The sequence below is a fragment of the Vanellus vanellus genome (assembly GCF_965231255.1).
Source record: "Vanellus vanellus genome assembly, chromosome: 14".
Classification (NCBI taxonomy): Eukaryota; Metazoa; Chordata; class Aves; order Charadriiformes; family Charadriidae; genus Vanellus; species Vanellus vanellus.
This window is the reverse complement of record NC_138919.1, coordinates 19,146,028-19,170,693: the sequence shown is the minus strand read 5'-3', so window position 1 is coordinate 19,170,693 and position 24,666 is coordinate 19,146,028. Positions and strand designations below refer to the sequence as shown.

General features: G+C 43.1%; 1 protein-coding gene across 1 annotated transcript in view; it reads left to right on the top strand.

The window, feature by feature from the left end:
• The window catches only part of TRRAP (transformation/transcription domain associated protein), a 98,696-nt gene extending 81,426 nt beyond the window's left edge, over positions 1 to 17,270 (top strand). Inside the window, exons 65-70 of the mRNA XM_082490634.1 lie at positions 6,970 to 7,195; positions 7,761 to 7,978; positions 10,632 to 10,816; positions 12,473 to 12,676; positions 13,654 to 13,848; positions 16,035 to 17,270. Coding sequence (XP_082346760.1) covers positions 6,970 to 7,195; positions 7,761 to 7,978; positions 10,632 to 10,816; positions 12,473 to 12,676; positions 13,654 to 13,848; positions 16,035 to 16,319 — 1,313 coding nt within the window. The 3' untranslated portion in view covers positions 16,320 to 17,270. The remainder of the gene's footprint in view (positions 1 to 6,969; positions 7,196 to 7,760; positions 7,979 to 10,631; positions 10,817 to 12,472; positions 12,677 to 13,653; positions 13,849 to 16,034) is intronic.
• Positions 17,271 to 24,666: the final 7,396 nt, after the last annotated feature.

Sequence of the window (24,666 nt, the reverse complement as noted above, 5' to 3'; positions counted from 1 at the left end):
AGGACTAAATCTGGCCAGGGACATTAAGACAAACAAAAAATTTAAGTATGTGAGCGAGAAAAGAAAGATTAGAGAAACTGTGGGCCCTCTCCGGAAGGAAACGCAAGAACTGGTTACCCGGGACAGAGACAGAGCTGAGGTACTCAATGACTTTTTTGCCTCGGTCTTCACTGGCAAGGACTGCAGCCACACTGCCATGACGCAGGGGGCGAAGGCGAGGAGTGGGAAAATGGAGAACCGCCCGCTGTAGGTGAAGGTCAGGTGTGAGACCACCTGAGGAATCTGAAGGTGCACAAATCCATGGGTCCTGAAGGAACTGGCGGATGAGGTCGCTAAGCCACTAGCCATCATATTTGAGAAGTCGTGGCGGTCTGGCGAGGTTCCTGCCGACTGGAAAAGGGGAAACATAACCCCTGTTTTCAAAAAGGGAAACAAGGCAGACCCAGGGAACTACAGGCCGGTCAGTCTCACCTCTGTGCCTGGCCAGATCATGGAGCAGATCCTCCTGGAAACTCTGCTGAGGCATGTAGAAAACAAGGAGGTGATTGGTAACAGCCAGCATGGCTTCACCAAGGGCAGGTCATGCCTGACAAATTCGGTGGCCTTCTGCGAAGGGGTTACGGTGGCAGTGGACAAGGGAAGACCAACTGAAATCATCTACTTGGACAAAGTGTTTGACACTGTCCCACACGATATCGTGGTCTCTAAATGGATTCAACAAAAGGACCACTTGGTGGATAAAGAACTGGCTGGATGGTCGCACTCAGAGTTGCGGTCAACGGCTCAATGTCCAAGTGGAGAGCAATGACGACTGGTGTTCCTCAGGGGTCGGAACTGGGACCTGTACTGTTCAACATCTTTGTCAGCGACATGGACAGTGGGGTCGAGTGCACCCTCAGCAAGTTTGCTGATGATACCAAGCTGTTTGGCGAGGTAGACATGCTGGAGGGGAGGGATGCCATCCAGAGGGACCTGGACAGGCTGGAGAGCTGGGGCTGTGCCAACCTCATGCAGTTCAAGCAGGCCAAGTGCAGGGTCTTACATCAGGGTCGGGGCAGTCCCAAGCACAACTCCAGGCTGGGCGGGGAATGGCTGGAGAGCAGCCCTGAGGAGAAGGCCCTGGGGGTGCTGATTGATGAGAAGCTCAGCACGAGCCAGCAGTGTGCGATGGCAGCCCAGAAGGCCAACTGTACCCTGGGCTGCATCAGAAGAAGTGTGGCCAGCAGGTCAAGGAGGGGATTCTGCCCCTCTACTCCGCTCTCGCGAGACCCCACCTGGAGTACTGCCTCCAGCTCTGGAGTCCCCAACATAAGAAGGACATGGACCTGCTGGAGCGTGTCCAGAGGAGAGCCACGAGGATGATCCGAGGGCTGGAGCACCTCTCCTATGAGGAGAGGCTGAGAGAGTTGGGGCTGTTCAGGCTGGAGAATCTGTTCAGTTACAGATTTTAGTTAAAATAAAAAATTGAGAGAATTTTCTGGTTTTATATGCTGTTGGGTATTTTTTTGCATGTCTGTGTGATAGATAAATGGCATTTAAGTTTTTTAGGTTTGCCGTCTAATCGTAGCATTTATAAAGAATTATATGGAACAACATATTAAATAAAGATCATCAACATAGGCCTAGACATGAAAATCATGTAAAGTTATAAAATGCAAAGTGTTTCTTAGTAAACTTTAGTTTAATAATAAGTAATTTCAACAGAAAAATACAGAAAGTAGAGTTAATGTTTTATTTTTCAAGTATGATTAAACATGAATGTCTACAGGATTAAAATAAATATTTTGCTTAGTGCTAGATTTGATTTTATTTTAATCTAATAAATTTAGTGTTTTAATTTACAAATGAAGTGTGGGAAAGCAGAAGAAATGAAACTGATCGATATACTTATGCATTTTTGTACTTTAATTCATTATGCAGAAAATTAAAATAATTTTTTTATTAATTGTGCAGTAACAGTAAAATGTACATAAATAAATGAATAGAATTATAATCGCTGTACTGAAGATAACAAAGGCTGTTCTAACGTACGAGAAAGCATTTGCAAATGATGCCTGCTGTGGCCTTTTCTCACACTGGAAGGTTCACGGCTGGTGGTTGTTCTGATTCTGGGTACCAGTGGCGGTTGGATGATGGACAGATAATTGCAGTGGTCGCCTCCCATTTCACAAGTACCCAAGCTGCGGAGCTGTCTTGGAGCAAACCGTTTCCTTCAGTTATTTCCCGATTAATATTGACAGCTCTGTTTCGTAGACACTTTCAACTATGTTTGGTTGCATAATCTCTTCACCACCATCTGAGCTGCGTCTTGATTCCCGCTCAGAGCCACTGGGGGACTCTCGCTATTTCTTACATTCGGAATATTTTGTCTGCTGCCGTCTGGACCGTTGGAGCTTTGATAGGTCATCTTTTTCCATCCTAACATTATATATTCTAAAACTAAATTTTTCTTTGATTTTTTTTTTCCCCAGAACTTCAAATGCATAGTTCTGTGACCATCTGTTCTTTGTTCCTTCTCTCCTTTCCTGCTAACCTTTGACATCAAAGAACAGGCAAATGCTGAGAAATGCTCCCTTTGAGACCTCTCTCAGCAGTGAAAGGAGGAGAAAAACTGCCTCAATTGTTCTTTTGTGGGCAGATGATAGTTTAGAGTTTGGATCTTGCTGCAACCATCTCTCCACTGAAGCTGAGCACGAATGGAAAATTCCAAAACATACCCTTAAAGGGCAAGATAATTTTCTTAAGAGTTTTGGCACCCAGCACAATGAATTCTGTACTGAGAATGGAAACTCTGTAATCAGGAGGAAGCTCCTTCAAGTCCCACTGTTCCTCTGAAGTGTGGGGAGAGGGCAGGGGGAAGAGCTCTGTTATTCATTTTCAGCCCGTTTAAGGATTTTTTTTTTTCTTTTCTCAAGAATGAGCGTGGCATCACTCGGGTCGCTCTTTCGCTACTTCCATCCCAGGTATTCGATAACAGGATGTTATCCAGAAAATCCAGATCAAGAGATTGGAGTTAGCGTCGTATTTGACCTCGGTCTGGTCTTTACAGTCTTGGTTTTCTGGAGCTGTGTGATAAAGCACAAGTCCTCCTTCGTATTTCTGCTCACCTGTTCCTGAGATTGCTCCTGAGTGTTGGTGCTTTCCGAAAGGCCTTGTGAGATTGAAAAGTGGATTTATGAAAGTAGAGAGTATATAAGTGTCTGAAGAATCGCTTCAAAGGCACGACGGCTCTCTGCCTTGGAGAACGCTGGGGTCTTCCCCAGTATCGTACGCACAGAGACTTCCAGCTGCTCTGCGCAGCCAACCTGCCGGTGGCACCTGGCGTGGGGGTGTCCTGGCTTCGTAGGGGACGTTGGGTCAGGAACGTCCAGCGGGATCAGGCTGTGTCTCTGCTCGCAGTAACCATTAAAATGTTACAAATGACCTATTGCTTGCTCCGAAAGCACTGATCGCATCTTACTCTTAACGGATTAGAACTATTTCTGCCAGTGTAGCAGAAAGGGGTTTTTTAGTGGTTAAGTCTTCGTTTGGAGGGGTTTTCGTTGTTTGTTTTTTAATGCTGTGTTCAGTAGGTCGAGGCTTTTGGGGGGCAGGGGGTTCGGTACTCTAATTTTCCTAACTCAAGTGTATTCTTTTTTGTGTTGCTTCATGAGAAGTGATGGTTCAGCCCCCGCCCAAAGCGTACGGAGCTTCATCTGGTTGTGTGAGGACCCATCAGGATTTCTGAGGTCTGTCTCGCTGGGGGAAGATTGTGCTCCGGTCTGTCCTTTCGCCGGGAGTGGCAAGGACTTGCCGGTTACACTGGCTTGGGTGGACTCAGGCAGCAGTTTCTGAGGCATTCAAGACTTCGAATGAACGTGTTTGTTTGAAGTACAGCTTTCACACTGCAAAATCTGTAGCAGCCGTGAGACCAGAGAGCGCACCGCTTCGGGTGCAGTCTGGGTCGTGGCTCCCGTGGGCGTCTCCAGTACAGACAGAGGTAAACTTCCCATTCTGCTTCGGACAAGGTGCTGTCAGCGGGAAGATGCTTTAGACCAGCATGTGTGAGCTTGAGAAGGATGTCCTCCAGTGGTCAGTACTGAAGAAGTGGACTTGTTTGAAACAGAAGTCCTATTTCTGTGGCTCAATATGTCTGCGAAGCAGAGAGACTTTGTCCAAACGATGCTGGTCTGGGATTTCCCTTCCTGCCGGCTGAAGTGGTTTGCCTCCCCAGGGGGCTCTCTGTCACCGGAGCAAAAAGACTAATTGAACTCCCTGGTCTTCCCGTCTGGCACTGGGAAACAAAGCAGTAACAGAAATCCCGAAATAGGCATTTCAACAAACTCCAGCTATTCTCGTGGTGAATGGAACGACTTTTCTTGTAAGGAATACGTATTGACGCATATTTTTACTACTTTGGTGATTCACATCAGCACAACAACTGGTTGCAATTTGGGGATACTTTCCTGCACTTGAGAGATTCAGGGGATAAGTGACTCAGTAGTTTGTCGCTCCATGAGACGATTTACTCCCGCTGCTCACTAGAGGGTAGGCTTGGGATTGCAGTGTTTTCACTGCTACTGCAATACATGCACTGCCCTTACCAGGTAGAAAAAGAAAAGGGAATATTACAGATTTACACTAATTTCTAACATCCATAAATACAAACCTGCATTTTTCACTATAGGCTTTTTTTTTTTTTTTAATAGAAGTGGCCAGGATTTTGTGTGTGCTGGTGTTTGCGCTGGTCTAGGCGAGTAGACTTAAGGCTTTCACTGACAGGTATCAGTGCATTGTGGATGCACAACGAACTATGCTGGGTTGTGTGTTCGCTGATACTTTGTTTAAGTGACAGAATAGCAAAATGAAAGGAATCCCAGACTGCGTTATTTTGTTGGGTAATAGTATCCTGTACATGTAAAGAAGAGAGCTTGGAGAAAAAGAGTGTACGTACAGAGTGATCTGAACTCTTGTGGCTGACAGAACAGATGTTCTGAGCTTGTTCGCGGGAGTAAGTCTTGTGGATAATCCGAGTTTGGAGTGGTTTTAACTGGTTGAAAAAAACTTTTATAAGCATTAATTGCTGTGCGCCTGTACTTCATTCACTGTTAGCACGCTTGGAGATGGATGCTTGTAGCACCTTTATGTGGTCAAATTAATTTCTCCTCTGAGCAGCACCAATTGTTTTGGTGTTTGTTTTTTTTTTTTTTGTCAGCATAGGAAAATCTTGAGTGTGTGAGACATACTGAAACGCAGGTTCTGCAATAGGATTCAGACTAATTTTTGAGACTGATTTTCTGTTGTATTGAATCATAATGAAGATTCTGTTCTGCTTTAGCTGTAAGTCTCAGAAATACTGAATTGACATTCTGTGCTTCTGTCTTGCTGTTGCTTTTTCCTGTGTAACATGTTGACCTTAAAATGGCGTCTTTTAGACTCTGGTATAGAAATGCTTTTTAAAAATTCAAGTCTGTTATTTAACGTGCACAACTTGTGATGCCGTAACTACTGAGGTTTATAGAACGAGCAGTTTATCTTATCCAATTCTATTTAATCTCTCATTGTTGCAGTATTGAAGTGCTGAACCATAATTTCATGTATGTGGTTTATCCGTTTTCCCTCTTTTGGGAAATTCCAGCATATTTATGGCTGTGTTCTGGAACTAGTGAAAGCAGCATTGAGAAGGTGGCACTGGTGTTGGCCGAAAAGGGCCGATACTGCAGTGGTTTCTGCTACAGAATTATTTGCAGTCTGTTGGAGACCGCGTATGGACTTTGGGAAGGCTCTTCCTTGGCCTGCGTGTGGACCAGAGGAGAGTTCCACGCTGCAGTACTGTATATTGCAAAGGAAAGAGCAGGCTGTTTGTGTAGTGTTGTCATTTTTGCTTAGACCATCATATCCGTTCTTCCTGTGGTGGCACGAATTGGTACCTGAGCCGGGAAAGAATAAGGAGAATTTTCTTGCAGCTCAGAATAAGAGAATAATAGTAACATCAATTTTACTACTTGTCCTGCAGTTGCTCACAGATTCTACATTGCATCCTCAGTTGAGACTCTTTCATCTCTTTTAAGAGTAAAAAGCCTCCACTGATTTCACTTTTAATGAAACAGGGAGAAGATTACACGGCTAGACTGTAAAGTAAGCTGACTTTTCCTCTTTCATTAAAAGATGTGATGTAATCATTTGGTTCATGACCGTTCTTCCTGCGCAGTCTGTCTGGGTGCAGTATGTAGACAGTTAAATACAGTAATAGTATTTAAAATTTTCACAGTATGCTTTTCTAATGTTTGCATGACTAAAACAGGAAAATCTTGGGAAGTTCGTTATTTACCAGATAATAGAGAATACTTTAGAGCTGTGTACAGTAAAGAGGTACAGATTCTGACAGGTTTAAGTCATATATAATTTTAGGACTTTACTAAAAGGTTTTCTACAGAGATGAAATAGTCAAGACAGCCCGTCTTTTAGAGGCAGTGCGCTCTATGTGTGTTCGGATTGCGCGATGGAACTGTATGATGTGTTCTCCTCCAGCACCGAGTGTTGCAGTGTCACTGCTGGTGTGCGATCCTGCACCGACCACGCTCGCACTCCTCCTTCGTGCGTCTTCTGGCTGCCGCGTTTGGCTGAACCTGCTGGTTTTCCTTTGAGTTCAGGGTTCAGAGGCAGCCCTGTCTCTCTGCTGGACTTGCTTGGTAGCCTGCTTTCCTTGTCTTGTGTGAGTTGCTGATCGTAGTGGCTTTCCAATTTACTGGAGCGTTCCAGCACGGTGTGATGCTGTTCGGCGGAACGGGTATGTGGGGGTGGGGGTGTGCGTGGGGGTGTGTATGTGCGTGTATGTGCTTTGTGTGGAACTCCTTAATGGATTTTGCTTGAGGGCGTGTGGCTGAAAGAACCCCTTTGAAAATGCAGGCTTCAGACTCTTGATAGTTAAATACCCTGTATAGAATTTGAAATGCTGAGGATGTCTGTATTTTTGATTTTTTCTTTTAGACTTCGACTTCAGCGTGCCCGGGTCAATGAAACTTCACAATCTTATCTCTAAACTGAAGAAATGGATCAAAATTCTGGAGGCAAAAACTAAACAGCTTCCAAAGTTCTTCCTCATAGAGGAAAAATGCCGCTTTCTGAGTAATTTTTCAGCTCAAACTGCAGAAGTAGAGATACCTGGAGAATTCCTAATGCCAAAGCCAACACATTACTACATCAAGATAGCAAGGTAACCTAAAAAGACCCTTTGGCGACTGTAATTCTGAAAACAGGAGAAAATGAAAACCTCCTCCATCCCTCCTCTCTGCAAAAGTAGATGTCTTGTACATTTCATATATTTAAATTGCATCTACAGAGTCATACTTTGGTATAACACCTTTATTTTATCCTCCTCCGGTAATTTTACATTGCCTCACTAAGCAACCGTACTGTTCTATGAAGAGCATATTTTTGGTTTATTTTATGTTGATATAAGTTGGGATTAGTTGTTCTATTGTAGTCAGTAGAGGTACTAATCTTCAACATAGCGATAAGGGTCTGATCTAATGATTAATTTTGCTCAAGAACTGTGTTTTCTTAAAAAAGAAATAAACAGAAGAGTGTGTGACTACAAAACAGAAGCGCTGGGCTAGCTGGATAACAGAATTGGGCCTTGTAATACAGTTGCACTGCCTTACTTTGGTGGGGTTTTTTGTTTGTTTTGTTTTGGTTTGTTTTATTTTTTTGTACGTCCTGATTTAATATCAGAGGATATTGGCTCAGGTGCTTTAATGTCCCTTTCTTCCCGCTGATAGGTTTATGCCCAGAGTGGAGATAGTTCAGAAACACAACACTGCGGCGAGGAGACTCTACATCCGAGGCCATAATGGAAAGATTTACCCCTACCTGGTAATGAACGATGCTTGCCTGACCGAGTCTCGCAGAGAAGAGCGGGTATTACAACTTCTTCGCCTTTTGAACCCCTGCTTAGAGAAAAGAAAGGAAACCACAAAAAGGCATTTGTTTTTTACAGGTACTGAAAAAAGAGATTTTATATTATTGTTAAATACACGTTATACTCAAAGATTAAAATTGCTAAAGGTTTTTTTTGACAGCTACTAATCACTGATACTGAAGTTTTTGAATATTCAGAAGGTAAATTCACATCTGTCTAGGTGATTAGTCTTTTCTGGCATTGTCACACCCCTCTGAAGAAGTAAAGTTGATTGCGTGTGAGCTCGGGTGTTTTTAGAAGAGCTTGTGCGCATCATTTCTGGTATCAAGCTCAGCTGTGAATAATGTCTATCAGCAGAGGCATGCGCGCTGCATCTGTTGCTATGGAAATGGATACACGTACTTCAGAGCAAGCATTTAGAGACAACTGGAGAGGGACAGAACAAAACTTTTTCTCCCCAAGTTGCAACATATGAATACTGAGTTTCTTTTACCTCTTCCATGTAACACACAAGACAGAAAGGTTTTTGTAGAGCTTTGAATTTGATATGTAGCTTCTTTGCAGTAACTTTATATATCCACGCTCATGTTTACTTGCAGGAATATACAGGTTGGTTAGTAGTTGCCAAATAAAATCCATTCATAATCTGGATACTGGATGCAGGACTTCTGTTGAGCATAATTCTATCATCCTGTAAAAGGTTCCTTGGTTTGGAGAAGGCACTTTGCCAACAGCACCGCCTGGCAATGCCTAAACAGTACAGAATTAACAAACAGAGTAGCGGGGCGGCCTTAATGAGGAGAGTTAAGGAGGGTTCGATATGATTTATGTGTATAAACTGCTGAAATATGTAATAAAAAGGTTACACATTTAGGCATTTCAAATCGGGAGCAGTGAATGAAGGCTGAACACAGTCTCGATTCTTTCTCTTTCCTTGTGTATCTTGGCTTTTTCATGTGTCGATTATAAATAATTCTTTCATGAGATAAGAAACAATATAGCAGAGTCTCACCTGGCACCATGCTTGATCTGCTGTTGATTCAAATACTAATGTAAGTGCTTTAAAATAGTTAAACTTTTGTGTTTTCCAGATGCTAAGGCTGTTGGCAGGTTCCACTTAGAGCTGTGTAGCTACTGCATATTAATGTATAAATACTTTCTATTTCAGAAGGTCTATGAATCACTTACGAAGTTGCTGTAAAGGAGTTCTGTACATTGCGTTAGTCAGTTCTGAGAATCCTTGGTTGGTGAGCAAGAAATACATGATGGATAAGGGAAACTTTGATTAAAGACACTAAGACAAAGCTACTGCTTTGCTGTTGTCCTTTTGAAAAAGTGCTGAGACCTGAGTTAAAACCAGTGTGGTTTTATCAGTCCTCCTTTTTGGGCTACTAGCATCTATTGACATGAAGTTGGTGTGTGAGCTTAGGTGCCCAGATGATGATGCACGTTGCATGTACAGAGCTAGAAATGCATATTTGACTGCTGACTTCAGAGAGACCAAAACGTACAAGCCAAAGGCTTTGCTATAGCAAAGGGTAGATATAGTGTCTCTACGTATGTGAAGGCCATTTTGCGTCACTCTGAGGCCAAAACAACAGAAATGCAGTAGCTAAAGCCTTGAAAGATACGACACGGGCGGCCACTGATACAGAAATACATCCTCTCTATAACACGATTATCAAAGTAACACGTTTTGGTTCAAAGAGGCGTTTTTAAACTCTAGGGGTTTGGGAAATAATTCTGTACTGTGTGGTTTGATACTATTTGAAAGAACCTAAAGAACATTAATTTCTCTGCTGCCAGAGGTTAATGGAAGGAGACCGGAAGAAATAGCTCATTCATACCCTGTCCCTGCAGAATGCAGTTTCTTCTTTAAGATTGAAGAAATTACCACATCAAACAATTTAAACGCATTTAAACAACTTCTCCCTGTATTTCTGAGGTTAATTATTACAGCTTCTGAGGGAAATGATGAGAGAGCAGTTTTGGTGGTAACTGGAGGTCGCTGGCAAACAGGACAACCAGTGTCATGGGAGAGGCCGGGTCTGCCTCCGTGTCGGCGGGGATGCACGTGGGACTCAGTAGGATGACACATCTGTTGAGCACCGTGAAAGTGCAAATAGGGCTTTTGCAAGTTTACTGCTCATCAAGGGAAAGCTCGGTGGCTTAAGTTTTCTTATTACCGAATATTTTGCTGTGTCTTCCCTATGTCATTTTCACATGGTGTCATCTAAACATCTATTCCTCAACTACTTTCAGATTTTTTTCCTCCAGTTTGAATCGCTTTAAATACCCTATTGAGTTTCATAGTTTGTTCTTCCGAGTCATTTTTATTGACATAATGCCAGTCTCGTGTAATCAGATACTATAAACCCATTTGACTCTGAACAAAATATGACCCTCTTTTCTGCAGATAAAGAAAAGTAGGAAGAGTAACGAGTGCTCACTTTTTCTTGCCGATATAGTTGAGATGTTTCTGTTAAGATTAAAAAAATCTGCTGTCCTACTTGCTTTCTTTTTAACTGAACTTGTGAATTAGTTATGAGTGTAGTAATAAAAATTTTCTTATGATACACTTCAGTTGATTATCACAGCCGTGTTTTAAGGGCCGATACTTGCATGCTAATTCCTCTCTTAGTACTTGGGTTATGGCTTAACTGTTCTGTTTTGTTTTGCTCTCTCTGTCCCCCGTCCCCGTCCTCTCTCCCCCTTCCCAAATGACTCCCAGTCCCCCGTGTTGTAGCAGTTTCCCCACAGATGCGTTTGGTCGAAGACAATCCCTCCTCTCTTTCCCTGGTGGAGATCTATAAGCAGCGCTGTGCCAAGAAAGGCATCGAGCACGACAACCCCATTTCCCGTTACTACGACCGACTGGCAACGGTCCAGGCACGGGGGACTCAAGCTAGCCATCAGGTATTAGGATTTTGATCAAGGGCTTTTCTTGTGGACGTTGTTATGCTGTGCCCAGTCCCCCCCGCCCGACTCTTCACCTCCCACCAGAGTGAGACGGGTACATTTTGCAGAGGTGGTGATACTATTGTTTGGGGTTTATTTTGGTTTTGCTTCGTGTGTTATGGGAACTCTTATATCTCTTTGGTATTTTAGATTCTCTTGGAAAGCTTCAAAAAAGCTGTATTTGTTTTACTCTAGGTTGTTTTGGGTACCTGCAACTGAAATCAGGCAAGGCGTTGATCGCTTTCTGGCCCTTTCCTATAGTGCTTTGAAAATAATTAATTGATAACATGGGAAAGAGCGTTCCTAATTTGCATAAGCAGTTAGAGCATGTTACGTGTTGCAGGCCTCCCCGTGTTCTTCTAATGCGTCTCCTAAGATTGCCAGTGGATTCATTTCATCTAAGTCAAATAGAAACAGCTGAGCAATCTCACCCTAATGAAGGGGAGTGCTCAGAAAGAACAAAGCTCCCTCTCCCTGTAACCTCCATCAAACATCCAGTTGTGATAAATGAGGTTATTTTATGGTTTTTATCTTAAGGTTAATGCAAATTCTTACATGAAATGCCAGTCCCATTTCAAATATAGCCATCAGAAAGTACGTGGTATACTTGCACCACAGACATGGTTCAGAGAAACTGCCTTTTCAGGCCTTCTTTGTTACAAAATAAAATGAAGCGTTACGTAACATCTGCTTCTATTTTGAGGATTTTTCCTTCAGGTTATGAAACCATTTAATTGAAGTCATTATGACTATCAGGCTTTCTGGTGTAATAGAAGAGATCCTAACGTTATTTCTTTTTCTAATTAATTAGGCTAGTATATGCTACAGTAATTAAATATTTTGGTAGATGGCAAATGTTTACATCTAGGGAAAAAACTACTGCACAGTGTACGCTTACAGAAGCAGTTGGATACAGCTCTCAGCTTTTTCTTGCTGTATTTTTGAGGTAATTTTGCTGTAATAATACGTGTTACAAATGGCTTTACCCTGTGTCTTTCCCTGTCTTGTGTAAGAAAAGTCCTTCACCTTTTACCCCGCCCAGGAAGAAGCCACGCAGAGGGCCACCTTTAGGTTGCACGCTTTGTAGGTCCCGTGTATTATTTCAAATCTTGCCATTATGCTTAAAATAAGGGATTTTATTTCATTGCTGCAAAACGCATATCCCGCTTGCACGGAAGCTGGAAAATAGAGACGTATGTTCCGTTAGTTTCCCCTAAGGAAGCGGAGCCTCGGGAGCTGGGTGTCTCTAGCTCACTTCTGATTTTCTTGAAAGTCTTGAACAGAAGGTATTTCAAATCCGGTTATATAACTTTCCAGTCTCAGGTTTTCTGACACGCCTCTTCGCAGCTCTCATGCTTATGCGGTTTTAGTAAAAATGTAGTCTTTTCAGATAAAGAATATTTTCTAGCTGGGCAGTGGATGGGCTACCAAAATAGGTGTGCTTTGACAAAGTGAGGAAACAGTGTTAGATTGACAGCATCCAAGTTCAGGATGTTTTTCCTAAAATGGGATACGGCAGTGGAGTCAAGTTTGGTCGTTGTTTTTGGCATATTTGTCTGTTGCTAAGAAATGTATTAAAAATGATCTCTTTCAACTATTATTTTTCATATGTAGGTTCTCAGAGATATACTCAAAGAAGTCCAGAGTAACATGGTGCCGCGCAGCATGCTGAAGGAGTGGGCTTTGCATACATTCCCCAACGCTACCGACTACTGGACCTTTCGGAAGATGTTCACCATTCAGTTAGCCCTGATCGGCTTTGCGGAGTTCATCTTTCATTTAAATAGACTCAACCCTGAAATGCTGCAGATTGCCCAGGTATGCTTCAGTTTGTGCGGGATGCACGCTGTCGTCTCTCATCAAATGGAAATTTGGACTATACTTTTGAAATGAGTCAAAACAGTAATTTGACATATATAATTAGTGGTGCATTTCAGTAGGCTTTTCATTTATATGTGATTGCACATCATGTAGGTAGTAATTTAAACTGCAGTCCCCGTGGACATCAACCCTACCTTCTGTGGTGAGAATTTAGCATTTTGTCTGTAAAATCGTTCTTAGATATTGGAACTGCTCATGTAAATGATAATTCCCTCTTTTTAGTCCTCCTTCAAATATATTGCTTTGAATGTATCTCTGTGTCAGACAGATTTAAAAAAAAATAAATTTAGAGCTTCATTTTCTTAAAGGGCAATACCCTTTTTCAAATACTGTTCTCTTTTCAGCATTGCCACACGTCAGGCTACAACTCCTATTAATAGTGATTTTTCTGCTTTAACCCAACATTTAAAATGAGGCTTGCCACCCTCATAGGGCAAAGGTGGTATATATTAAAGTCTTTATGCCATTTTAATGCATGGAGGGCTACACTCCGTATAGCAATTAAGATTCTTTAATCCCTCTAGATAAGCGTTCAGATGCTTACCCAGGGTGAACGATGCGTGGAGAAGGCTTCCCCGGGGCGGGGATGCGTAGGGAATGGGGATCGGTCTGTCTGCGGGACTCCTCGTAGACCAGGCCACCGAACGATCTGTTCCTCGAGTTCGATAGTACAATGGTGTGTGTTTAGTGAGGGGGTTTGGACACATGTTTTGAGAGAAATATATACTGGACTTTGTGCATGCCTTTAATTTTAACTTTTTTGCTCAAAAACTGTTTGACTGAGAGAGTGAAAAGCTATTGCAGTACTGTTGCACTCGGAATTTTAACAGTAAACAAAAATGCAAGTTATTTTGCTTTCATTAATGAAAATCTGTTATTTTACTTACTTTTGTGCATCTTGCTTTTGAATCCAGGATACCGGCAAGCTAAATGTAGCGTACTTTCGCTTTGACATTAACGATGCTACTGGAGATTTGGATGCCAATCGTCCCGTTCCCTTCCGGCTTACTCCAAACATCTCTGAATTTCTTACCACCATCGGGGTGTCTGGTCCACTGACGGCGTCTATGATTGCAGTAGCTCGCTGCTTTGCACAGCCAAACTTTAAGGTCTGTATACCTTTGGAAAGGTTGTCCGCAGGCATGTCATATTTGGCAATTTATAAACTAAACAGCACTTTCTTGGGTAAGGTAGAAACTGAACAGTCTGTATTTGGTTTTGAATTGTACCCTAAGGTCATCCCAAAGGCCAGCTGAAATGTTTGCGATTTGCCTTCTTGGAAAGAACAGGAGGAAGATAGGTGTAACTCCTACCCTTAGTTTAACTTTTTTGTCCAAACATGTTAATTCAGGCTGATTGTTTCAGTGCTCTAGCCTCATAAATCCTTACAAATTCTGGCAGTGGTAAACAGTGCAATGACAAATGCAGCATCATTTACAATTTTCATAATAATCTGTGAATGGAAATGTGTCTTGGCCCTTTGTTAGCGGAATAGAATGCTAAAGATAGGCTGTTATTTTGATGGATTCTAGCTCTTGGCAGGGTGTAGTTTTCTAAAGAAATTGCCTAACTTCCTTTTGAATTCTAATGCTTCCCAAAAATGAGGTGTCTTACACTTAGGCAAGCAATTTGCACCAGAAGGACAGTGTGCAGAACGTACTGTAGCTGTGGTGTGAGCTAGTTACTTTTTAAAAGATGGACTATGTCCTAGGGTGATTTTTGTCTTTATCTATAACACAGAAAGCTGTGTTAGAATATTTTTTTAATAATTCATCATCTTACCTTACAAAGCCATGTCTGTGCATGCGAGCGGAGGTGCAGACAGCGCCTGCAGTGCCCACCCCGCAGGACGGAGCCCAGCTGCCCGGCCACAGGGACGCGGGGCGGCCCCACCGCCGGCGCCGCGCGCAGTTCTGGGCGCCTCAGTAGAAGGACATCAGACTATTAGAGTGTGTCCAGAGGAGGGCAACCAAGAGGGTGAAGGGTCTCAAGAGCGAGACTTACGGGGAGGAGCTGAGGTCCCTCGGTCTGTTCAGCTGGGAGAAGAGAAGGCTGAGGGGTGCCCTCGTGGCAGTCTGCACCTTCCTCGAAGGGGGAGCGGAGCGGCGGGTGCTGATCTCCTCTCTCTGGTCACCAGCGACAGGACACGAGGGGATGGAATGGAATGAGGCTGCGTCAGGGGAAGTTCAGGTTGGACAAAAGGCTCTTCATTGCGAGGGCGGTCGGTCCCTGGAACAGGCTCCCCAGGGACGTGGTCGCAGCGCTGAGCCTGCCAGAGTTACGGAGCGCCGGGACGATGCTCTTCGTCGTATGGGTCAGTGTTAGGCAGCCCTGCGAGGGGCAGGGAGATGGGCTCGAGGATCCCTATGGGCTCTTCAAGCTTGAGAGATTCTGTGACTCTACGATTTCTTAAACATCAGAGCACAGGTGCCCACTGACTCTTTTTGGTGCCCAGCCCAGTTCAGGCATGTAGTGATTATTGCTTTAGATTTTCTGTCCTTTGGACTTAAGAGGAATGCTTTTAACATTTTCTGCATTTAGCTTTTTTACAAGCGTCCATAAAATATATTTAATATGTGTTTGTATATGTTGGCCTAATACCACTATGTGTTATAAATAAAGTGTTTTATTTGTTATGTGCAAACAGTGTATTTGACTCGGACTAAATATGTACAAGTTCGCTTTAGAAGCTCGAGACTGTCGGAGCTGACAGACTAATGTCGGTAACTCAGCTTAGTGATGAGAAGCTGTTTGTTGCGGGCAGTTCCTTTTCACCCAAGGGTAGAACCGGCCTATACATACATATGTGTTTGCATACATATATTACATGCATATGGATGGATGTTGCAGTCAGTGTTCTTTCCCTGTTCGGCAGAGAACGGTATTCCCTGAGAGCATAATCATTGTGCAGAACCCCCCCAGTTTTGCAAAGCACTCTTAATCTTTGCACAAGACTTCTGTGTGTGTGCATGTGTGCGGGAAAAGTCAAATTTAGTGGAGTAAATTAAAAATGCACGACTATATATGTATGAAGATCTTGATATATGTTATAGTTTATGAGATCTTTCATTTCTGTAGGAATCATTGTGTTGTGTTTCCATAATGAAAGCTGTTTATGAAAAGAAACACCTTGAGGGGCAATAGTATTGGAAACCACACTCATCTTCGAAAGACTGAGATTGCAGTGCGGAGCAAAAGTGTCAAAATGCCGTTGACTAAAATCTAGTTACAATTCTGTAACCCCTGATGGTGCTTTGGATTAAATATAATAGTCTGATTCTTCTCCTTCATATAGGTTGATGGCATCCTAAAAACTGTGCTACGGGATGAAATAATTGCGTGGCACAAGAAAACACAAGAGGATACTTCCTCTCCACTCTCAGCAGCTGGGCAACCCGAAAACATGGACAGCCAGCAGCTGGTTTCACTGGTTCAGAAGGCTGTTACTGCTATCATGACTCGGCTTCACAATCTCGCTCAGTTTGAAGGAGGAGAAAGCAAAGTCAACACTCTGGTAGCCGCTGCCAATAGCTTGGATAATCTGTGTCGTATGGATCCTGCCTGGCACCCCTGGCTGTAACTTGAAATTTTCAATAGCTTTTTTTGCTGCTGTTTGTGGTGTGAGCCATAAATTGTGTTAAGAAAATGTGAAAAAAGCTTTCCAGACCGTGGCTTACCTGTCACGTTGCATTTTGTCAGTCTTCGTTTTAATTGTGTTTACAGTAATATGACAATTTTACTGGTTTTAATTTCATGAGGGGACATTTCCTCCTGTTTAAAAAAGGTTGTTAAATATACAACAACAGCCTTCACAAATAGCTTAAAATGAAGAGAGGAAACAATGTACAGAAAAATCTTATTTTATGATGAGGACTATAAAGCTAGCGCTGTTAGATTTAGGGTCTGCCATTCCTCATAGCCTGCAGTACATAATTTTTTTATACAATAGTAATTGTAAAAAAAAAAAGACAGTATTCCCAGTTACTGAATTTTACTTTGTTGAATTTTACTTAATCAGTCACTTCATTATACCAAACTGAAGGCACAAATAAATACTCTTCCTCTGATTGCTTCAAATTTCCATGAGCAAAGTTGGTTTGTACAGAGACTTTTGTACCAAATGTATAGAGGTGACTTTTTGTTAGGCACTGAGAAATCGATGATCAAATTGTGCTGGCTTTTCTTGGAGCACAAGCTATGTACAGTACAAGCGTAAAGCGTTCAGGGTCTTTGGTTTAGTTGTGGACAGTGTGGGGGGGGAAGTTTATAAAAAGGATGGAAAAGTCATCCTTTGATACATGTATTTGGCTGTAATAGATAAAAAAAGTAAAATCTTATAAAGTTCTCTTTTTTTTGTTAACGTTTAGAATTACAGTAGCTTCTTTAGAATGAATCCGTTTCTTTGTAATTTAAGAAAGGATTAGTTTAATGTTTCAGTCATCTTTCTGTTGTGTTAGTGTTTTTATAAAACTTCGGTGTTGAGAATGTTAAATTTGTACAGAGTGATTTTTTTCAAAATAAATATTTTGTAAAACTCTCTAGCGTATTCATTTTAATTAGAATATTTTAATATAATACCATGGACTAAATAGAAAAGACCCCAAAGCAGGTGTAATCTTTAATAAAAGAAAACAGCCTGTATGTTAAAGAGCGATGACTGTATTAATAAGATGTGGATGTGATGTTCTCATGTATAGTGTTGAATTTCTTTACAGAAGAGCCGCAAATAGGCAGTATGTGTATGACGAGAATTTCTTCATTTCTTCTTCTTACTGGCCAGTCAGTTAGTGTGTTAACCATCTGTTTTCTAAAAGTCTTTCCTTGAACAGAACAGTCTATTTCGTGTCTACAAGAAATTCAGCTTTTAAGGAATTGTTCAGAGGTCCCGATTGTATCTGCAGATGAACTGTATTAGGGGATTTCTGCTGTGCCCACAGAAACACAGATGAGCTTGATTGCCATAGCAAAGGGTGGGTCGGTCGGTCTGGTTTTGGTTGTTTGGGGTTTTTTTGAATAAGCGGTCAACAGGTTCTTCAGAGGTTTCAGAATAATAGGAGCATACTTGAAGTTAATTACCATCATTCAGTAGTGTGCTGTCTTTGCAGCAAGGGGAATTTCTAAAAGCCAATCTGAGTGAGCTCACCGGCAAGCTAACGGATGAACAGCATCTAACTCATGGGGCAGCTGCAGATCAAGGATCGTGGTAGGTATGACTGGGGTCAAGCCTTGATTTAACAACGCGTGCTTTCCGCCGGTTCCTTACAGAGTGGCACAGAGACCTGTTCCGTTCTGCTCCGCAGCCATTAGCGGACCCAGTGGATTGACAGGGACCTGAGTGTTGGCGTTACGCGGGGGCACACGTCCCTCTCGCTGTCACCTTGCAGGACAGTTGTGCCGACGCCGTGAGCAGCACTGACACCGGTGCAGAGAGACACGAGGCTGGGGGACAGAAAGCGCTATGCGTGTAAGTACGTATATACAAGCATATATAAAAATACACAGACAGAGCTTGCAGCCATGGCGCTAATATCAACTCAAAATTGTTAAGTTGATGAATTTAAACCCATTTCAACGCTAAGCGTTACCTAGGGCTTTGCTGTATGTTTGGCTGGGAAGCATCCCTTTGTCATTGCAAACAGACCTCAGGTGGCAGTTATTTGCTCGGTCTTCATTACCTTCCAGGTGGGATATTCCAGTGTTGTACCGGGCATGAAGCCTTTGGTGGTTAATACAGAATATTTCGCTATATGTTAGTTATGCGTAAATGTTACGGTATGTGCCAATTAAACATGGTATATAGGATAATGTATAGTTTTGTAGGTTAATTTATGAATTTTCACCTGTTCTTTACTTTTTGACTAGGAACAAGTACATCTAGTATTAGAAATGAAGATACCTGGTGCTCCAACTTAAATGCATTTTTTTCGCCTTTGGATGTAACTATAATATAGCAGGAAAAATAAAATGCCATTTTGAAAATGGAAATGAAGATATTATTGACTTGTAAGTGAAAAGGACAGCTTTACCCTTAACTCTCGCAAATGAAAAGCAAATCTGCAATAATGAATATATGGACAAATGGCATATTTTTTAGAGAAAAAGCCTGGAAAATAGACAGATGTTCCATTTTTGTTGTAAAGTGCAGCACAGTATTGAGGAACAGTGATAAATTTAGCTTGTTCTGTGTAAGAGTTATAATCTAATCCTAGAAGTTTAGGAATTAAAAGCGAATTGGAACTGCAAATGCAGTAATGCATTATATGTTTCTCTGAAAGTATTTCACTTGGAGGATTTCCCATGCAAGTGTCTTTTCAATTCTTTCCTAGGTGAGGGGGACCAGAGCTTTTCCCAGCTGAATCGTGACTGCCTTTTGTGTTATTCGGTTTGAGGACATGACCAAGAGCAGAGGGACTCTCACCAAGCAAGTCATGACTTTCCAAGGTGTCCGCCTGCTGCTTCCCTGGGTGCAGAAGAGCTGGCAGCAGGTAAGGGCCAGCAGAAACACACGGTGAGCATTCAGCCCCCCAGAGTTTAACTCAAGGGCAGCCACCGGGTTGGCCCTGAACCATAGCCACGTGCTGGTTGGTAAGGCTGGTCAGGTTGCGGACCCGAGGGGCAGGCATTTGGAGCAAGGGGATGGAGCCCTTCTGCTTAACGTAGTTCTGACGTGGATCAAAGGCTTTGCTGTGGGATCTGGCCGGGAGGAAGAGTTTGTTACTTCTCCCAGATACTTTTTGCTCTAGATTATAGTTCTGTTTCTTTGTATGATGAATAAAGCGTGGCCCCTTTATTCCCACGCTTGGTTTGCGTGCTTGCGGATCGAAGAGAGGACAGACTGAGTCATGCTGTATGTCATGCTGTATGCCAGCATATATGAGCAGAAGCTCAAATACACGAGTGGTAAGGACTATATAAGGATTTGGAAAACAAACATATCTTTTTTTGGCAAAGACTTGCTTCCTTATCAAAATCACATTGGCAAGAAAAACCTGAACTTTCTTCTTATAAAACATAACGCTTCCTGCATGTGTCACAACATATTCTATATGCAGTCATTCACAACTAAGCTTAGCGCTTTCACGACTTGAAGGGAATTGTTGGCGGCCTTTTATTGGATTGTAACATTAGTAGCTGTGAAATACGGCACGTGTTGCATCAGCGGAGCTGCAGTATCTTGTCCTTAATCGTTTGCATGGCTTAGATATGTCCGACAGAGAGATGACAGCATTCCCTTAAAGGAAATCATCAGATAATTCAGCCACTTTTCTGTTCATGATAGAAATCATAATGGAAAAATGAGAACGTAAGTTAAGAGAGACAAACCTTGTTATTTTTAGATTTGTTAGATCTCTCTTGTTTATTCAAATATACCCCTAAAAGAAAGCTCGGGGTGTGAGGGAGCAGAGCTAATAGGGAAAAGAGAGTTATTTTAATGAGGTCCCTGACAGTGTTAATACTCGGTTCTCTTCTTTCATGAATATATGCTATGAATTTACCTTATTTTGTGAGAAGGCTTACACAGTCTTAACCCAGAGTTTTCCCACCGGCTCCAAGGAGGTAAATCCTGAAAGCTTTTAGTTATACATGAGCATTCCGCAGAGTCTGGGGGAAACCTTCTGACATATCTTGTACGATCAGCAACTGTCTATTAGCAGGTAAGTGGTTTGACATAGTACAGTATATGAAGTTCCCGATTATCTTCAAGAGCACGTGGCATGTATCTTAGCTGCATTTGATTTTTTATGATTGCAGATAAGGGTTCCCTCTGTCTCATTAGCTCAGACATACGCTCAATATGCATCTTGCTGAGCAGATACTTGAAAGTGAAATACATTAATTGTCAATTCACTCTAAGTATTCCCTTTAAGGTTTCTTCCCTCAGATTAGATGGTACGCAAAAAAAGCCCATGTTATTACTGCATAAAATCAAACGCTTGAGAATTAAGAGAGATCAAATTTAAATTATCTCTGAAATTTTGTGCATGGGCATTATGCCATTCTTAAAATTCCTCCTGTTGTGTTTTTGGGTTTTTTTCTTCTGTAGAGCCCTGGGCAGATTTGACTGGATCTTCATGAGGGTCACTGGTGACAAGTCCTTGACACCACAGCGGTGCCAGCCGTTTTTGAGCACTGTGTGAGATGCCCAGAGATACACACGTCCGCGGGCTTCTGCACCCGTACCTGTGACGGGGGCTTTACGGCAGGTCGCTGGAGTGACAGAAGTGTAACTAAGAAGCAGATTTGGCATGAAAAACTAGACAAAAATGTGAGCTGTGGATTTTACATGGAGAATAAATAGTTGTCAGGTTTCTCAAATTATACTTCCTTATTTCGGTCTCCCGGTTTTTGTAATCATGTTTGGCTCCGTCTTTATTTGATGCTGCTGCTGCAGTTTAACCATTTATTATTACAGTCTGCTCTCAAAGTAGATTATCAGAATTCATTTGCTTAAGTGAATCGTACTCCAAAGCAAATTCATTTAACATTAGTTGGGTGTTTGAGTCCACCCTCTGAATCCGGTGTGCCGCTCTCCTCTCCTGAAATTGGGCCGTCCCCGAATTGTCGGACACAAAGAGAGCGAGCGAGAGATTAGTTATTACGGGAAGACGATGACTCAAAGCATTTCAGCAGCAGGCAACGAAAGCTCTGTTTCGTAATGGCGGCAGAATAAAGTTGCTTTTAAGGCTCCGATCTGTTTCAAATACGATGTATGAAATGTTCTTTTGTGGCGTAGAAACCTATTCAGGGAGAAGAATTCACACTCACAGGAGCTTTTAATCAGCCCAGTGTGGGTGCGTTTCACATTTGAGAGGTTCGAGAGAGCACAAGTGAAGCAACGGGTGTCCCGCGCGTGCTGTACCGGGGCCCGCGGGATGTGCCCACGCCGCGGCGTCACCGCGCGCACCGGCTCGGTCGGACGGGAGCGCTCCCGGTGCTGAGATGCAGGGGAAAAAGCCGTCTGTGAAGCTGTTAACTCAGAATTTCATCTCTTGACTGTGGCCTTTTAATTTGCTCTAAATGAGCACTGCTTTTCCCTGAGAGTGTCAAGAAAAGAGCAGGGGAGATGCTCTTTCTGCGTCAGCCATGTTGCGTCCCAGCTCCGTGCTCGGGCTTCTCCCTTCCCTGCTAAAACCGAATGCTTTACTCTAAGGACCCTCTCCTTTCTCTCAGTCCCCTCACAGAAGGCGCCGCACGTGGCCGTTCGGGGGGTGGGCCGCCAACCGCCCCCGGCCGGGCCGGGCCGGGCCGGGCCGCCGCGCGGGCTGCGGCGCGTGCGGGGGCGGGCGGCCGTGAGGGAGCGCGCGGGGGTGACCGCTGCGGAGGAGGAGGGGGAGAAGCGGCGGCGGAGAGGCGCCATCCCGCGCTGCCCGAGGCCTGACCCGAGGGGTTGGAGGGGCCGAGGGGAATCCACGGCAAAACCGGGGAACTGAGGCGTGGAGGCAGGGGGAGAGGTGGCGGGCTGCAGCTGAGCCTGGCGGAACGGAAAGAAAGGTGCTTCCCTAAGGGTCTGTTTCATTGTTTGGTGTTGGTTTTTTTTGTTTGTTTGTTTGTTTGTTTGTTTTTTCTCGTCAATAACTGAGTCAGTAATTAAAGTTTTATGTTAATTGGCAATAAATTAAGTTGAGTGAAATTCCCCCTGTCCGGAGTGCTCTGCTGACGGCAGTAGCTGCTGGTAAAGGTGGTGAGCTGTGGTAACTTGCCCTGGTGGCCGGAGCCGGTACAGCCGGGGCTCGGGAGACATTGTCATGGAAGCTCGTTAAGGGAGATTTTGGTGCTATAAAAAGTAATTGCTGTTTTTATTTATTCTTTTTTTATCAAGTGATGCTTTTCCCTCAGACTCCCCTGAAGCACTACATGTGGCTAATATGGTCTTGAAAAATCTTTCTCGAGGGAGCTATAAAACTTGTCCTGGCCGTGTCTAGGCCTGAAAGGCAGTATCGGGCTTCTGGTAAGAGGAGGTGCGCCCCGCTGCAGTCGCGGCGGAGTTCAGGGGTCGGCGGCGTTCGGCTGTGTCTGCGTTTCCGCGGGAGGAGCAGTGGCTGGTGTGGGTGCTTCCTCCCCTGCTCCGTGTTTTGGCAGTGTATTTCGGATTTATAAAGGCAGAAGCCGTTCATTTCTTGTGTTCAGCAATGCAGACCTCTTTTGCACTTTGTACAAATACATATCTTGCCATTTAGTTGGTGCTGGTTGGATTTCTCAAAAGAAAACTGTAATGGTCTCAGAAATCAGCTGCCATAACAAAGTGCCAAAAGAAGCCCTTTTCCAGTCCACCTGATTCTTGTGCTCCTGAACATGGTATAGTCATTTGTTGTATTTAGAAGTGATATTGGCTTTGGCTTTTAAAATTTGTGTGTGCTATGCCCTAATACCAGGCCTCACTTGCTGCCTGCAGCCTGATTTTATTTTTTTAGGAAAGGATATTTGTCCAGACTCTAAGATGCTGTCAGAATTGTACCTTAATCAATCAACCACTGCTTACCCTCAGTCCAGCTGCTGTGAACCGTTACAGTACCAGCTATATTAAAGAAGCTTTCTCAGTCTGTTATCTGGGAAAGCACAGAGACCTTTGCAGGCTCTTTGCTTCTCTTGATACTAACACATTAATTATTGTCTCTCTCCACTCCTTGCTGCTGTTTGTAAGAAGTTGGCATTAAAGAATCTATTCTGCTTATTCAGCAAGAGTTCTCATCAGTAGCAATTCATAAACCACTTTGCAGCGGGTCAGTATTGCTTAACCATCCCTTGAAGCAATACAAGTGGCACAGAACTTTTAATTGAGGTCTGGTGGTGTCACTGAAATGTTGTTTCATTGTGTAATAGCTGTCCCTATTCCTTTCTGTAATAAACCCCCCAGCAATTATCAAGTAGGGAAAGGTGCCATGTTAGAATTCTGTAAAGTAAGTGCATGCATTATTGTAAAGGCTATTTTTTAACGTCTAATGCAATGAAGTCTATGCTGTCATTTTTTTTTTTAGCTTGAGCATGTGAAGAGACTACTCTCTGTCTTTGTGCGATTCTGTAGAGGACTAGGGGTCGGGACTTCAGGATTTCTTGTCTAACTCTGCGAGTGATGCACACTCTCCAGTATCAAGTAAGTGGGGAAAAAAAAGATTTGATACTTTTGATACTTTGAGGGGTGGGTGGGTGTTGTAAAACGTATTTGCTTTGTGGTCTGTGGGTGAAAAGTGCTGCTCTCAGTTAAAATAATCTTCTTTCTTGTAAAGATACTGCAGTCTGGGTGGTCCAGACTCAATTTTGTTGGGATTAAATGACTTTTGAGACACTTTTGTGGGACAGCATCCAAAATTCTGTGATCTCCCATAGCCCCTTTACCCTCTTCTCCCTTTTACTACAACATGCTTGAAAACAACTAGCAGAGACTAAATGTATGGACATGCACAGATACATACGAGATGGCAAGATCACAGTAAAAGAAGTAAGTGCGGTCAGATGACTTTGCCTTGCAGGCTGTATCTGGTTTCCAGATGTGTCGCTAGGCGCATCCTGTGTGAGACGCGTTGCTCTTGCTTTAGCCTTTGGAAATTTCTGCAGAGAAAATAGTATTATTTTTCGTATTGCATGTAAACTCTTGGGGGAAGTGTTGAGTGGGTGTAAGGGATTCTGACTTTCTTGAAAGCAGTTACTGCATATTGCTGGGTGTGGTTTGTAACTGCAGTGGTTTTCTCTGTAGGCAAGAATGCATGGAAAGATGTATGAGTGATGGCTTGGTAAAAGATTTACCTGTTTCTCTATGCAAATAGCTCATCTTTAGTGCTCTCTTAACTTGAATTTGAGCGTTGCCCGGAATCAAGATTGTACTCCAAGGAAACACACCTTTCTCTTGTGGTGGCACTTTCAATTCAAGGTCGCTAATGCTGACTTGAACAGTGCTTGGCACAATGGGAGGCCCAAGGTAGGACTGTGTC